The sequence below is a fragment of the Microcebus murinus genome, chromosome 2 (genome assembly GCF_040939455.1).
Source record: "Microcebus murinus isolate Inina chromosome 2, M.murinus_Inina_mat1.0, whole genome shotgun sequence".
Classification (NCBI taxonomy): domain Eukaryota; kingdom Metazoa; phylum Chordata; class Mammalia; order Primates; family Cheirogaleidae; genus Microcebus; species Microcebus murinus.
The window spans coordinates 119,779,327-119,792,766 of NC_134105.1; the positions used below are offsets into that span (position 1 = coordinate 119,779,327).

Below are 13,440 nucleotides of genomic sequence, written 5' to 3' on the forward strand. Positions count from 1 at the left end.
TTCTATTTACTTCATGTATTCAGTGGAAAATAGTGTGGTGTCCATACAGTAGTCCAGACATAACAAATGTGTTCAAGTGAGCTCAGTATAACATACTGTCTCTACCCCATTTTTGAGCATGTCTGTTTTTCCCTGAGTAGATATAAGAAGTGCGGGGATGTGAATCATGTTTTCACCTTTTTATTACCTCCCATACTTAGTTAAATGTCCCATGAATATAGTGTGTTATGTATGGCAGAAATAAAGAGATGATGAAAGTATGATTTCACAAGTCACACAGTTTATTGCCATACAAGGAGAATTTTTTCTTAGGTTCACAATGCTTGCAGGGGAGAATGACATGAACAAGCCTCACAGGAAATATACTCAATAGACAAGGTACGTTAACCACATAGGGAATAAGTTCCAAAAGTATTAAAGTCTAGTTGCTGAATTAGAATGGAAGCAGGCCTCTGTGGAAAGTAAAAACTATTAATAATTAAAGTTTGAGGTGTAACTTTACACGAGGAGTTCTCAGGAGAAGCTGGTTTGCCCACCACAACGTAGACTACCTGTAAGGTCCCTAGATGCTGGAGGATGGTACCAGTGTGGATGGGTGAGATTAGCTCCAAGGTTAACAGGGTGTTGCCTTGTCTCAGAGTCCAGAGAAGCAGCTGCCAGAGAGCAACCCGTCACAGCATACACTGTCAAAGTGTCTGTCAAACTCTTGAGTTTGTATATATTTTTGAAGTCCAGTAGTTGAGGTAATGCACATATGGTGGTCTAGTAAGGTTTGAGGTAACATTCCCAGGGGAAGAGTGGGTTCACTTCAGGTTCTCACATACAGATCTGATAAGACACCACACTCTCAAAGGGAGGGGGAATATACTCTAAAACGTCAAAACTTCAAACTATGTATGTAGAATCATTTTAAAGTTACGTAACATAATAACCATAGTGTCTCATTTAGAAAAACACTGAGATAATTTAGAAAAAGTAAGCTACAAGGATTTTAAGAAATCCAAAATAATCTAATTTAGAAAAAGATGTGAAAAGTTTTAAGAAATCTGAAATAATCAAATTCCAAATCCTCTTACTAATCTGAAAGTTGTTTTTCTTTTATAATTCAGTTGTAGAAACTCATTTTGAATACTTATCCTACATATTACATATACAGGGTCTTCTTTGGAATACAATGACAGCTATTTCCAATAAGACTTATATGATTGAGGGGAAAAAATAAGTCCTGTAATAAGCTTTAAAAATTCGTCATTTGGCAGGACAAATTAAATTGTTATTACATCCCACTATTTTAATGGAAAGACACAAAATATATTTATGTCCCCTTTGATATCACAAACATGTTTATGAAGCTAAGTATTATCTTGACAAGTTTACTTTTATTTTCTTTCATCAGAAATACTTAAAAAGGAGAGACATTGAATCCATCCAAAAATTTGCAGCTGACCATTTTAATCAGGTAATATGTTAATTAAGACTGGTTTTTTCCTTATGGAGATTCAATATTTTTAACTAATAATTGCTTAAACTCTTGAGCTATCATTAGTTTTTTGTTTGTTTGTTTGAGACAGTCTTGCTTTGTTGCCCAGGCTACAGTGAGTGCCATGGCTTCAGCCTAGCTCACAGCAATCTCAAACTCCTGGGCTCAAGCAATCCTGCTGCCTCAGCCTTCCAAGTAGCTAGGACTACAGGCATGCGCCACCATGCCCGGCTAATTTTTTCTATATATATTAATTGGCCAATTAATTTCTTTCTATTTATAATAGAGACGAGGTCTTGCTTTTGCTCAGGCTGATTTCGAACTCCTGACCTCAAGCAATCCGCCCACCTCGGCCTCCCAGAGTGCTACAATTACAGGCGTGAGCCACAGCGCCCGGCCTCTATCATTAGTTTTGAGGGTCTTATTATTTCATATCATTCTTCTACTTTTCTTCTTCTTTTTTTTTTTTTTTTTTGAGATAGGATCTCGCTCTGTCCCCTGGTTAGAGTGCAGTGGCATCATCATAGCTCACTGCAACCTCAAACTCCTGGTCTCAAGTAATCCTCCTGCCTCAGCCTCCCAAGTGGCTGGGACTACTGGCATGCGCCACTATGCCTGGCTAATTTTTCTATTTTTAGTAGAGATGGGGTGTTGCTCTTGCTCAGGCTTTTCTTCTTTTTATTCTTAAAGTTAATCTTGCTCCTGAGTATATAACTCTAAGACTTCAACTTAGTTGAATTCACCACTAATCAGAATGTGAAAGTTCAACCCTAACCTTTTTAAATAAACCAAGGTATTTTAATCCAGTTAGGAAAATAAATAGACCCCCATGTGCCCAAGGTTTAAATGAAAGCATGGCAGGCATGAAAGAAAGCTTATATTTCTTATTCTTCTTGTACCATTTTTTTAGAATTCTAAATACACCTTTTTGACAGACATTTTTTGTTCTTGGTTTGGTAAATAGAAGAACTCAAATAGGGAGGAACAGGATTTGGCTTCAAATTGTTTTTATTATATATATTAATTTTTAGCAACGTAATGCATACACATGGTTAAAAAAATCGAAGAGATGAGGCTCCCATACACAGACCTCACTTAGTTACTCTGTACCTACTGCACAGCTGCCTTCGGACCTTTTCTTCATTCCTCTTTAGAATTTAAGCCACCCTTCCTGGATCCCAGATCTTCTTCCTTCTTATTTGTGCTGGAGTATGTACTCAAGTAACTTCTAAGAAAGCATGTGAGAGATCAGTTTTCTGAGTCCTTATATGTCTAAAAATGCCTTTATGTTCAAAACGTTACAGTTTAATAATAATGTGGCTTGGTATAAAATTCTGGGTTGACAGCCATATCGTCTTAGAACAGTGCTATCCAATATAACTTTCTGTAATGATGGGAATGTTTTATATCTGCATTGTCCTAATGGTAGCCACTAGCCAGTGTAGCTATTGAATGCTTGAAAAGGCTAGTACAACTGAGGGACTGAATTTTTTACTTTATTTAAATTAATTTTAGTTTAAATAGCCACAGCATGTGGCCAGACTGCACAGACTTAGAACATTGAAGGCATTGCTTTATTGCCTTCTTCCATCTGCTGTTACCAATGAGAGTCTGATGCTTGTATGAATTTATTCCTTTATAGAAGACCTGATTTTTTTCTCTTTGGAAGCTTTCAACCTCCTGATTCTTGATATTATGAAATTTCACAGTTTGTGTAGCTTTGGATAGTTTTTTATTCAATGTGTTGCACACTTGAAAGGCTCTTTCAGTATGAAGGCTATGTCTTTTATCTGTAGAAAGTTCTTTTATTATCTAATTGGTTTTGACCTCATCATTTTCTCTAGTCTCTCTCTGGAATTTCTATTAGTTGTATGTTGAACCCTTTGACTTAACTTATATGTCTTTTTTTTTATTCTGTATCATTTCCATTGTCTTGTTTATTCTGTTTTCCAGGAGATTTCTTCAGCTCTTCCACTGAATTTTTTTTCATAAGTCAGAAGTCATATTTTTATTTCCCAGTAGCTCTTTTCATTTCATCTTATTCTGGTTTTATTGAAAGAAAATCTTTTTGAGTACCTTTGAGGATTCAGGTCATTCAAGTCCTGTTTTGGTCCCTAAATAATTCTCTTTTCTCCAGGGCCATTTTTTATGTTTATCTTGGTTGGTTTTTTTGTTTGTTTGTTTTTTAGTAAATACTGCAGAGTTTCTTCAGTGTGTGGTGGTTGTTAGTGGTTCTCTGCATATATTTAAGAATGTGGCATCTTAAAAGCTAGTTGGAAGCACAAAGTACTTGGAGACACTTTGTAAATATGGTTAGGTTTAATTTGGGCTGAACAGCAAGACCACCTGGCTGTCATCCTGGTAACTCAAGGCTTAAGAGTCCTGAGCCTCTCCAGGATTCTGTAGGGTAACATCAGTTCCTTCTTATGCTGACGCCACCTCCATTGTCCTCTAGGCCAGAGCTTCCTGCATCTTGCTGCTTTGCTCTTTCCTTACTCTATTCACTTACAAACTGCCAAAAAGTTGCAGGAATCTCTTCTCTGGTTATACTTCTCCCTCTTCCCAATACTTCATTCTTCTTTTTTTTTCATTGTGGTAAAATTACATTTTTAAATTCCTTTAGTGTCATTTTGAAGGTGTTTGGGGCAGGAATAGAAGTAATCTCATGTAAATTCTCTTTTGGGAACAAAAAATATTTATACTACAAGAAAATAAGTCCTGCCTTTTTTTAAAAAAAATGTAAGTCTTTTTCTTTGTCACAGGAAGTCTTGCCTGTATTCCTGAAAACGAATAGAAACTGGAATTCTCCAGTTGCTAAGTTTATAATGGAGGAGCAAAGATTGGAATTAACCAGACTAATGGAGATCCAAGAGGAAGATGTGATCCTCCTAACTGCAGGAGAGCACAAGAAAGCAGTAAGAAAATTACCTCTAAGCACATATACTGTTGATAATAAATGATGCCTTTCTTCTCCTATGTATATAGTACATATTTAAAATTGTTTGTTAACTCATATAATGGGACTGTTCTGCATAAATCTTTCAGTGCTTTATAATGCACTGTATGGAAACTAGAGGTTTTTTCATCAGCTACCAGCCTCCATTGTCATTATTCACACAAACTAGATCTGATCCTGATTAGGAAAGCCACTTAGGTAGTTATTGGTATTAGTTTTATGACCATGAAAAAATATTTCATTTTCAAGGTTTTACAGATGAACAAAATTTGGTAGTCTCAGACTTTTGTACATAATGCATTCCTAAAATTGTGAAGGGACAGATCAGACCACTGGAGTGGCTGGTGGGCTGGCAGACACCCTTGGTCAAGGTGGGACCATTTTTCCTCAAGAGCAGCAGCTGTAGCAGGTAAGTGCTATCATGCACACTGGCTAAATCACCATTCTTCAGGGGGCATATATGGAAGACTAAATTTAGCTTTAGGGATCTTCGTAAAATATACCAAAGTCAAACATGATATTAATGTGCATTATAGGATGTTTAAGGGCCAGGCACAGTGGCTTACACCTGTAATCCTAGCACTCTTGGAAGCTGAGGCAGGAGAATCACTTAAACTCAGGAGTTCTTAAGACCAGCCTGAGCAATAGTGAGAACCCATCTCTACAAAAAAAAATTAAAAATCAGCCGGGCGTGGTGGCAGCCGCCTGTAGTTGCTACTTGGGAGGCTAATGCAGGAGGATCACTTCAGCCCAAGAGTTGGAGGTTGCAGTGAGCTATGATGATGCCACTGTACTCCACCCAGGGCGACAGAGGGAGACTCTGTCTCTGAAAAGGAAAAAAAGCAAGAAAAACAGGATGTTTAGCAAAAAAAAAACCATGAATATTGAAAATATTCTGTAGAAATCAAGCATGATATAAATTCATTCCTTCACTTTAGTATATAGTTTTTAAAAATAATAGTGTCTAATTAATACTTTATCAAGTCCATTCTTCTTATTTATATTTGTACTTACTTATCATTGTTTTTTCCAAAGGAAAAGTTTCAGAGTTCAGCTTCAAAGCTAAATGTATTCCACTGTCTTTCCATTCCCCTGTAATAAGAAAGTAAAGAAAGCTATATAATTATAAATTGTATTATGAATGTATTTCTTTAAAGAGTTTGGGATTTTATATATCTGCTACAAATTAATTTGGCTATTAAATGTTTTCTTAGTAGAACAAAACATGCTAGTGTTCCTTTCTCAGGGAGGTGGTTCCAATTTCTACTGGGCCTTCCTTGAAAGAAAGCTAAAACCAGACTTAAGAGGAATAACATTGACATTCTGCAAATGGCACACGGAAGGTGCCCTATGTGGGGATATTTCAATGGAAGATAGAATGAGCCACAAAGTGACACCCTATTCATGTCTCCAGGCGTGTATCACTAGTGTATCACTATTCTGACTGTCATTTCTCAGGGAAGATCTGCACAACATAGTTAGCACTTACTAAGTACTTCCTATTTGCCACACACATCCTGTTCTAAGCTCTTTGTATTAATGTATATTAACTCATTTAATCCTTGGGCCAACCCTATGTACTTATACTGTTGCTATTTTAAAAATAAGAATCTAGGTCACAGAGGTTAAAAATTAGCTCACATTCACACAGCTAAGAAGTAGAGGGAGATTTCTAACTAAATCTGGTTCCAAAATTCACACTTTTTTGAACCTTTAATGCATACTGCCGATAATAATAGCCAACATTTATTGAACATTAACTGCATGCCAGCCATCCATCAAATCCTCACCACAACCCTTCCAGAGCCCCAAGGAAATAATCAGATCAGCTGCCCTTCACATACCTTGTCAAGTCCTGCACCTTATGTACCTTATATCACTTCAGCTTCACAACTGTCTTTTGGAGTATTTTTATCCCCATTTTACTATGGAAAAGGGTATAGAGAAGTTAGTAAGTAGCCAAACTGAGATTCAGACCCAGGTCTATGAAGCTCTGATCCCTGTGCTCTTAATCACTGTATTATTAGGTACTCACCCAGCTGGCAGAGTTTGACAATTGTTCTCAACCATGTTGCAGTCAGATCATCCTCAGATCTTTGTCTCCTGAGGCAAAGAGCATCGCATGTCTTAATCAGAGAATGGCCTGGCTTCAGAATCCAGGTTGTGTCATTTGCTGCCTCCTCTGTCAAGAAGTTAACTCGGGGGCCAGGTGTGGTGGCTCATGTCTATAATCCTAGCAATTCACGAGGCTGAGACAGGAGGATCCCTTCAGGTCATAAGTTTGAGACCAACCTGAGCAACAGCAAGACCCCACCTCTACTAAAAATAGAAAAAGTTAGCCAGGCATTGTGATACATGCCTGTGGTCCCAGCTACTTGGGAGGCTGAAGGGGAAGGATCCCTCGAGCCCAGGAGTGGGAGGTTGCAGTGAGATATAATGATGCCTGCACTCTAGCCCAGGCAACAGAGTGATATTGTGTTTCCAAAAAAAAAATAAAGAAAGAAAGAAAAAAAATAAAAACAAGTTAACTCAATGTTTGTGTCTTCTGTTTGCAGTGCTCTTTGCTGGGAAAATTACGACTGGAATGTGCTGATCTTCTAGAAATGAGAGGAATGGTCCTCCGTGACACATCTCTGTTCTCTTTCCTTTGGATAGTGGATTTCCCTCTCTTCCTTCCCAAGGAGGAAAATCCCAGAGAACTGGAGTCTACCCACCACCCATTTACTGCTCCCCACCCCAGTGACATCCACCTCCTGTGCTCTGAGCCCGAAAAGGTACCACCAAATATTTGCAAATAAAAAGGAAATGTGTAAAAATAGCAAAGAACTTCAGATTTTATAGTCTGAAGATGGCTAGGACCCAGTTCTGGAAGCCCCAGAAGAAATTGTGGGGTTTGAGCCAATAGTTAATACATTGTCTCTAAGTAGCACACCATCTTTAACCTATAGAACAGAAAGCCAGAAATTTTCTTTAACATAAAGGCTCTGTGAATCTTCTAGGTCCGTAGCCAACACTATGACTTGGTTTTAAATGGCAGTGAGATAGGAGGTGGTTCTATCCGAATTCATGATGCAGAGCTACAGCGTTACATCCTGGCAACATTACTAAAGGTAACAAATGTCATCTTCTAACCTGGGCTTATTTTTTTTCCAGAGTATTTGTGAGTAATTTGTTAAACATTTATTATGAATGGAGGATTCACTAGATACAAAATAGCTTCAGTTTATCTCTCTACCTTCAATGTAGGACTTGGAAAATAATAACAGGATTTTAATTTAATCTCCCAACTATTTTTTTTTTTTTGAGACAGAGTCTCACTTTTGTTGCCCAGGCTAGAGTGAGTGCCGTGGCGTCAGCCTAGCTCACAGCAACCTCAAACTCCTGGGCTCAAGCGATCCTCCTGCCTCAGCCTCCCAAGTAGCTGGGACTACAGGCATGTGCCACCATGCCCTGCTAATTTTTTTGTATATATATTTTTAGTTGGTCAATTAATTTCTTTCTATTTTTAGTAGAGATGGGGTCTCGCTCAGGATGGTTTCAAACTCCCAACCTCGAGCAATCCGCCCGCCTCGGCCTCCCAGAGTGCTAGGATTACAGGCGTGAGCCACCGCGCCCGGCCTATTTTTTTAATCTTTTTTTTCTCCCACCCTGCCTTTCCCAACTATTTAATACTTTATGAGATAGATACCCTTATTCTGCCTATTTTAAAGATGAGAAACTAAGGCACATTACTTAATTTGCCAAAGTCACACAATATGGAGGAAAGCAGAGCCAGGATTCAAATCCAGGCAGGGCAGCTCTTTAACCTAAGCTTCTAATCACAACACTGCTCAAAAAATGATACAGTACTAGGCCGGGCGCGGTGGCTCACGCCTGTAATCCTAGCACTTTGGGAGGCCGAGGCGGGCGGATTGCTCAAGGTCAGGAGTTCGAAACCAGCCTGAGCGAGACCCCGTCTCTACCAAAAATAGAAATAAATTAATTGACCAACTAAAAAATATATATATACAAAAAAAAATTAGCCGGGCATGGTGGTGCATGCCTGTAGTCCCAGCTACTCGGGAGGCTGAGGCAGTAGGATCGCTGAGCCCCGGAGATTGAGGTTGCTGTGAGCTAGGCTGACGCCACGGCACTCACTCTAGCCTGGGCAACAAAGTGAGACTCTGTCTCAAAAAAAAAAAAAAAAAAAAAATGATACAGTACTGAAAATGTTGATAATGTCGAGAAAGAGAAGTTTGAAAGGATTTTATATCACTTAATAGATACTACTTTAGCTATATTTAAAGTGGAGAATATATTTTGGTGATAGAGAATTAGATAATTAAGATTTTAACAAGAAAAAGAAGCGGTGGCTCATGCCTGTAATCCTAGCTCTCTGGGAGGCCAAGGTGGGCAGATCGTTTGAGCTCAGGAGTTTGAAACCAACCTGAGCAAGAGCGAGACCCCATCTCTACTATAAATAGAAAGAAATTAATTGGTCAACTAATATATATAGAAAAAATTAGCTTGGGCATGGTGGCGCATGCCTGTAGTCCCAGCTACTCGGGAGGCTGAGGCAGAAGGATTGCTTGAGCCCAGGAGTTTGAGGTTGCTGTGAGCTAGGCTGATGCCACGGCACTCACTCTAGCCTGGACAACAAGTGAGACTCTGTCTCAAAAAAAAAAAAAAAGAAAAGAAAAAGAAGAGTCTGTACAGATGCAAACCTAGGAATTTGCAGTTGGTGATTCTGTAGAAGGCTCTAGGATAGATTTCAAGAAGGAAAAGGTGTCTAAGAGGTATGGTCCTAAATTACCACTTTGTGACATTAACAGGTATAAGGTAGAATGGAAGAATTTTATATGTGAGAGCAGGATTGGAGAGTTCAAACTGTCAGACTCTCCCTTTAGCCTTAAGGGCATTGTAAAATCTGTTAACTTTTCTCCTGTCACGTAAAAGCCTCCAATCACCAGTTTTCAGGCTATCTTTTTCATTCCTTTCATTGTCGGACTTTTTAAAAGAGTCAGTAAAAATACATTGCTTCTGCTTCTTCCCTGAACACGAGTGGTTCTCAGCCCTGATGTACATTAGAATCAAATCACTGGGAAAGCATTAAAAACAACAACAAAAACTCACTGGTGCCTTGCCCCATACCAGACCAAAAAAGCCCTAAGGGTGAGGCTGGCATCTGTTTGCAGCTCCCTGGTTGGAGAACCACTTGCACACACACTTTCAACATTTCTATATATACTGTCCCATGAACCTTACACAGTCTCACGTACGTACATTTGGGCCTCTTCTTAGCCTATAAGCTCCCCCACCTCCCAGCAGCATTCAACAATGTTGCCCTCTTACTGGTGTCCTCTTCTCTTGGTCTCTGACAGGACAGTTTCCTGCTTTTCATCCTGCCTTTCTGAATCCACAGCTCTACCTCCTTGATTGGGCTTACTGTTTGTGTTATTGGTACAGTAATAGCTGCGTTTACTGAGCACCAGCCATTTTTTTACGTGTTATAATCATCTGACTTGCATTCCCTTGCTAAATTGTAAACTTCTTAAGATATTTTCTTATACTTTTCCCAATGAGTTATTATTAGTTAAGTCATGTTAAGGTATTTTTTTAAATCAACTTTTATTTTCCCTAAGCCTAGTGTATGGCACTCAGTAGACCTTCAGTATATATTTAAACTCAGTTATCTTTTGAATTTTAGGAAGATGTGAAATTGCTCTCCCATCTGCTCCAGGCTTTAGAATATGGGGCGCCCCCTCATGGAGGAATTGCCTTAGGTAAGTAACTTGTCCTTTTATAAACTAAATTGCATTAGCATAGCACTGTGTCTCCAAGTTGGCCTTGCAGCTTGTGGTAGTGGAGGCAGGGGAGATGAGCTCAGAAGTTCTGTGAGAATTTAAGTTTCTGTTTTATTTTTTTTTTCCCAGCTAATATTTTTTATCTTTTGTAGAGATGGGGTCTTGCTATTACTCAGACTGATCTCTGGCCTCAGGGATCCTCCTGCCTTAGCCTCCCAAAGTGCTAGGATTACAGGCATGAGCCACTGACCCTCGCCACTTTGCTTGTTTTATCAAGTAAAGAAAAGTGAGAAATTCTAGGAACCTCACCTAGATTGTAAGGCCCTTAACAATAGGGGGTTCCCTCAGTGTTTTTGGAGTTCCCTGCAGAGCACCTAGTATATCGTTCAACCTCTATTGAGCTTTAAGTAAGCCCTTGCTAGGAACTTGCTAATTGCTGTGACAATTACAGTTCCCTAGTAATCCTAGTAGCATGAGACCACTAGTCCTGAATACTTTTCCAGACTGATATAGAAAAGAACCTCTCAAACAAACAAAAGTTCTCTAAAAAGGCAGGGAACTAGCTGGTAGTGGTGGCTCATGCCTATCTATAATCCTAGCACTCTGGAGGCCGAGGCAGGAGGATCACTTAAATTCAGGAGTTCAAGACCATCCTGAGCAACAGTGAGACCCCAACTGTACTAAAAACAGAAAAATTACCTGAGTGTGGTGGCACAGTCCTGTAGTCCCAGCTACTTGGGAGGCTAAGGCAGGAGGGTTGCTTGAGCCCAGGAGTTTGAGGTTGCAGTGAGCTATGATCATGCCATTGCATTCTAGCTGGGGCAACAGAGCAAGATTCTGTCTCAAAAACAAAAGGCAGGAAAGCATGGTTGGCTATAGCTTCTTAAAGATTTTTATTTACAGCTGGGCGCAGTAGCTCATGCCTGTAATCCTAGCACTTCGGGAGGCCAAGGCAGGAGGATTGCTAGAGGCCAAGAGTTGAATACCAGCCTGAGCAAGAGTGAGACTATCTCTACAAAAAAAAAAAAAGATTCTTACTTAAAAGTTCTCTGCAACTTTTATAGAAAAACTAAGGAATTTTCAACACTAGACTACATTTCTCATCTGCTTTCTTTGTATTTTATTCACAGGGTTAGACAGACTGATATGCCTCGTCACTGGAGCTCCAAGTATCAGAGATGTCATAGCCTTCCCAAAATCCTTCCGAGGACATGACCTTATGAGCAGAGCCCCAGATTCTGTCCCTCCTGAAGAACTGAAGCCTTATCATATCCAGGTCTCCTGGCCAACAGACTCAGAAGCAGAAAAGAGTTCATTGAATCACCATCACAATCCAAAAAGTTGAGCTTTTGAGTTTTGTCTTCTTTGCTTCCCCAAGGCTAAAATCAGATGCAGAGTTCTGCCACAGATCTGACAATCCTCTCTGTAGGTGGAAGGAATCAAGGTAACATTCTTCACCACAATGAAGACACAGAAGATACCCAATTTTGACTTGATCACATGCATCATTAAGATTATTTTTAGTTGACACTTTTTTACTTGGAGAGATGTGAAAGATAGCTCCTTGTTGGAATGTTATACTGGATTTTTGTTTTTTAATCATGTTTTTCATATCCAGATAGAATATTCACTTAGGACAAAGGTAACAAATCATGTCTAAAATGTGGGAGAATGCTTGTCCCTGTAGACTGAGTCAGTTGACGGAGGGTCCGTTCATCAGCCTCATCAAGAGAATCATATAAATTAAGGTTTTTATGGTGACATTTCAACTGGCAACATAATATAGTGAGAAGTAGCATAATATAATGCAAAAACATCATTGAAATCAGAGTCACAAAATCTTATTCATTGTTTCACCTTGAACAAGTTACATAGACCTCTTTCAGCCTCCCTTCCTGCTTATGTAAAATGCAAACAGTATTTGCTCTGGCTACCTCACAGGGCTCTTGTTGTCAGAATCAAAGGAGATAATGTATGTGGAAGATAATATGAATGAAAATGCTTTGAAAAACTGTAAAGGATTATACAAATATAAGATGATGATATTATCTATCCATAAACAGATACAGATATCTCTATATATTTATAGTTTAAGGTCAAACAAAACTTATATGTCTGTACTAAAAGAACAGTAGTTTTATGAATCAGTATTGTTTATATTTCCATTTTTAAAGATAATAATTAATCCCTGAATATTTTCTCTCAATCTTAAGTGACTGCAAATACTGACCAGGCTCAGTGGCTCACGCCTACAATCCCAGCACTTGGGGAGGCTGAGTCTGCAGTGAGCTATAATTGAACCACCGTACTCCAGCCTGAGTGACAATATGAGACCCAGTATCTTAAAAAAAAAAAAAAGGCCAGGCACAGTGGCTCATACCTATAATCCTAGCACTCTGGGAGGCCAAGGTGGGAGGATTGCCTGAGGTCAGGACTTCTAAACCAACCTGAGCAACAGCCAGACCCCATCTCTACTAAAAATAGAAAAAAATTAGCAGAGCAATTAAAAATAGAAGAAGAAAAAATGAGTCAGACATGGGAGGCTGAGGCAGGAGGATTGCTTAAGCACAGGAGTTGAAGGTTGCAATGAGCTAGGCTGACACCACAGCAACTCTAGCCTGGGCAACAGAGGGAGACTCTGTCTCAAAAAAAGGAAGAAAATAATAATTGACCTTAGACCAACCTCAAATGTATAAAAAAGACAACACGGGGCCAGGCGTGATGGCTCACGCCTGTAATCCTAGCACTCTGGGAGGCCAAGGCGGGTGGATTGTTTGAGCTCAGGAGTTCAAGACCAGCCTGAGCAAGAGTGAGACCCCGTCTCTACTAAAAAAATAGAAAGAAATCAGCTGGACAACTAAGAATATATATATATATATATATATATATATATATATATATATATATATATATATATGAAAAAAAATTAGCCAGGCATGGTGGCGTGCGCCTGTAGTCCCAGCTACTCGGGAGGCTGAGGCAGAAGGATTGCTTGAGCCCAGGAGTTTGCGGTTGCTGTGAGCTAGGCTAACGCCAAGGCACTCTAGCCCAGGCAATGGAGTGAGACACTGTCTCAAAAAGAAAGACAATATGGAAGCTCATTGTGATTTCTTATACATTCTAATGATACAAATAAAAACTATGATAAAATAGGAACAAGATCTTAATGATTTTGAAATTGTTCTTTTCTACTTGAGCTTCACTTTTACCTTGATATTCTT

At 39.2% G+C, this 13,440-nt stretch overlaps 1 protein-coding gene across 1 annotated transcript in view; it reads left to right on the forward strand.

Moving 5' to 3' along the window:
• DARS2 (aspartyl-tRNA synthetase 2, mitochondrial) overlaps window positions 1–13,096 on the forward strand; it is a 29,934-nt gene extending 16,838 nt beyond the window's left edge. The window contains exons 12-17 of the mRNA XM_076000390.1: window positions 1,397–1,459; window positions 4,243–4,395; window positions 6,992–7,210; window positions 7,436–7,546; window positions 10,123–10,198; window positions 11,350–13,096. Of these exons, the coding sequence (XP_075856505.1) occupies window positions 1,397–1,459; window positions 4,243–4,395; window positions 6,992–7,210; window positions 7,436–7,546; window positions 10,123–10,198; window positions 11,350–11,564 (837 nt within the window). The 3' untranslated portion in view covers window positions 11,565–13,096. The remainder of the gene's footprint in view (window positions 1–1,396; window positions 1,460–4,242; window positions 4,396–6,991; window positions 7,211–7,435; window positions 7,547–10,122; window positions 10,199–11,349) is intronic.
• The last annotated feature ends 344 nt before the right edge of the window (window positions 13,097–13,440 follow it).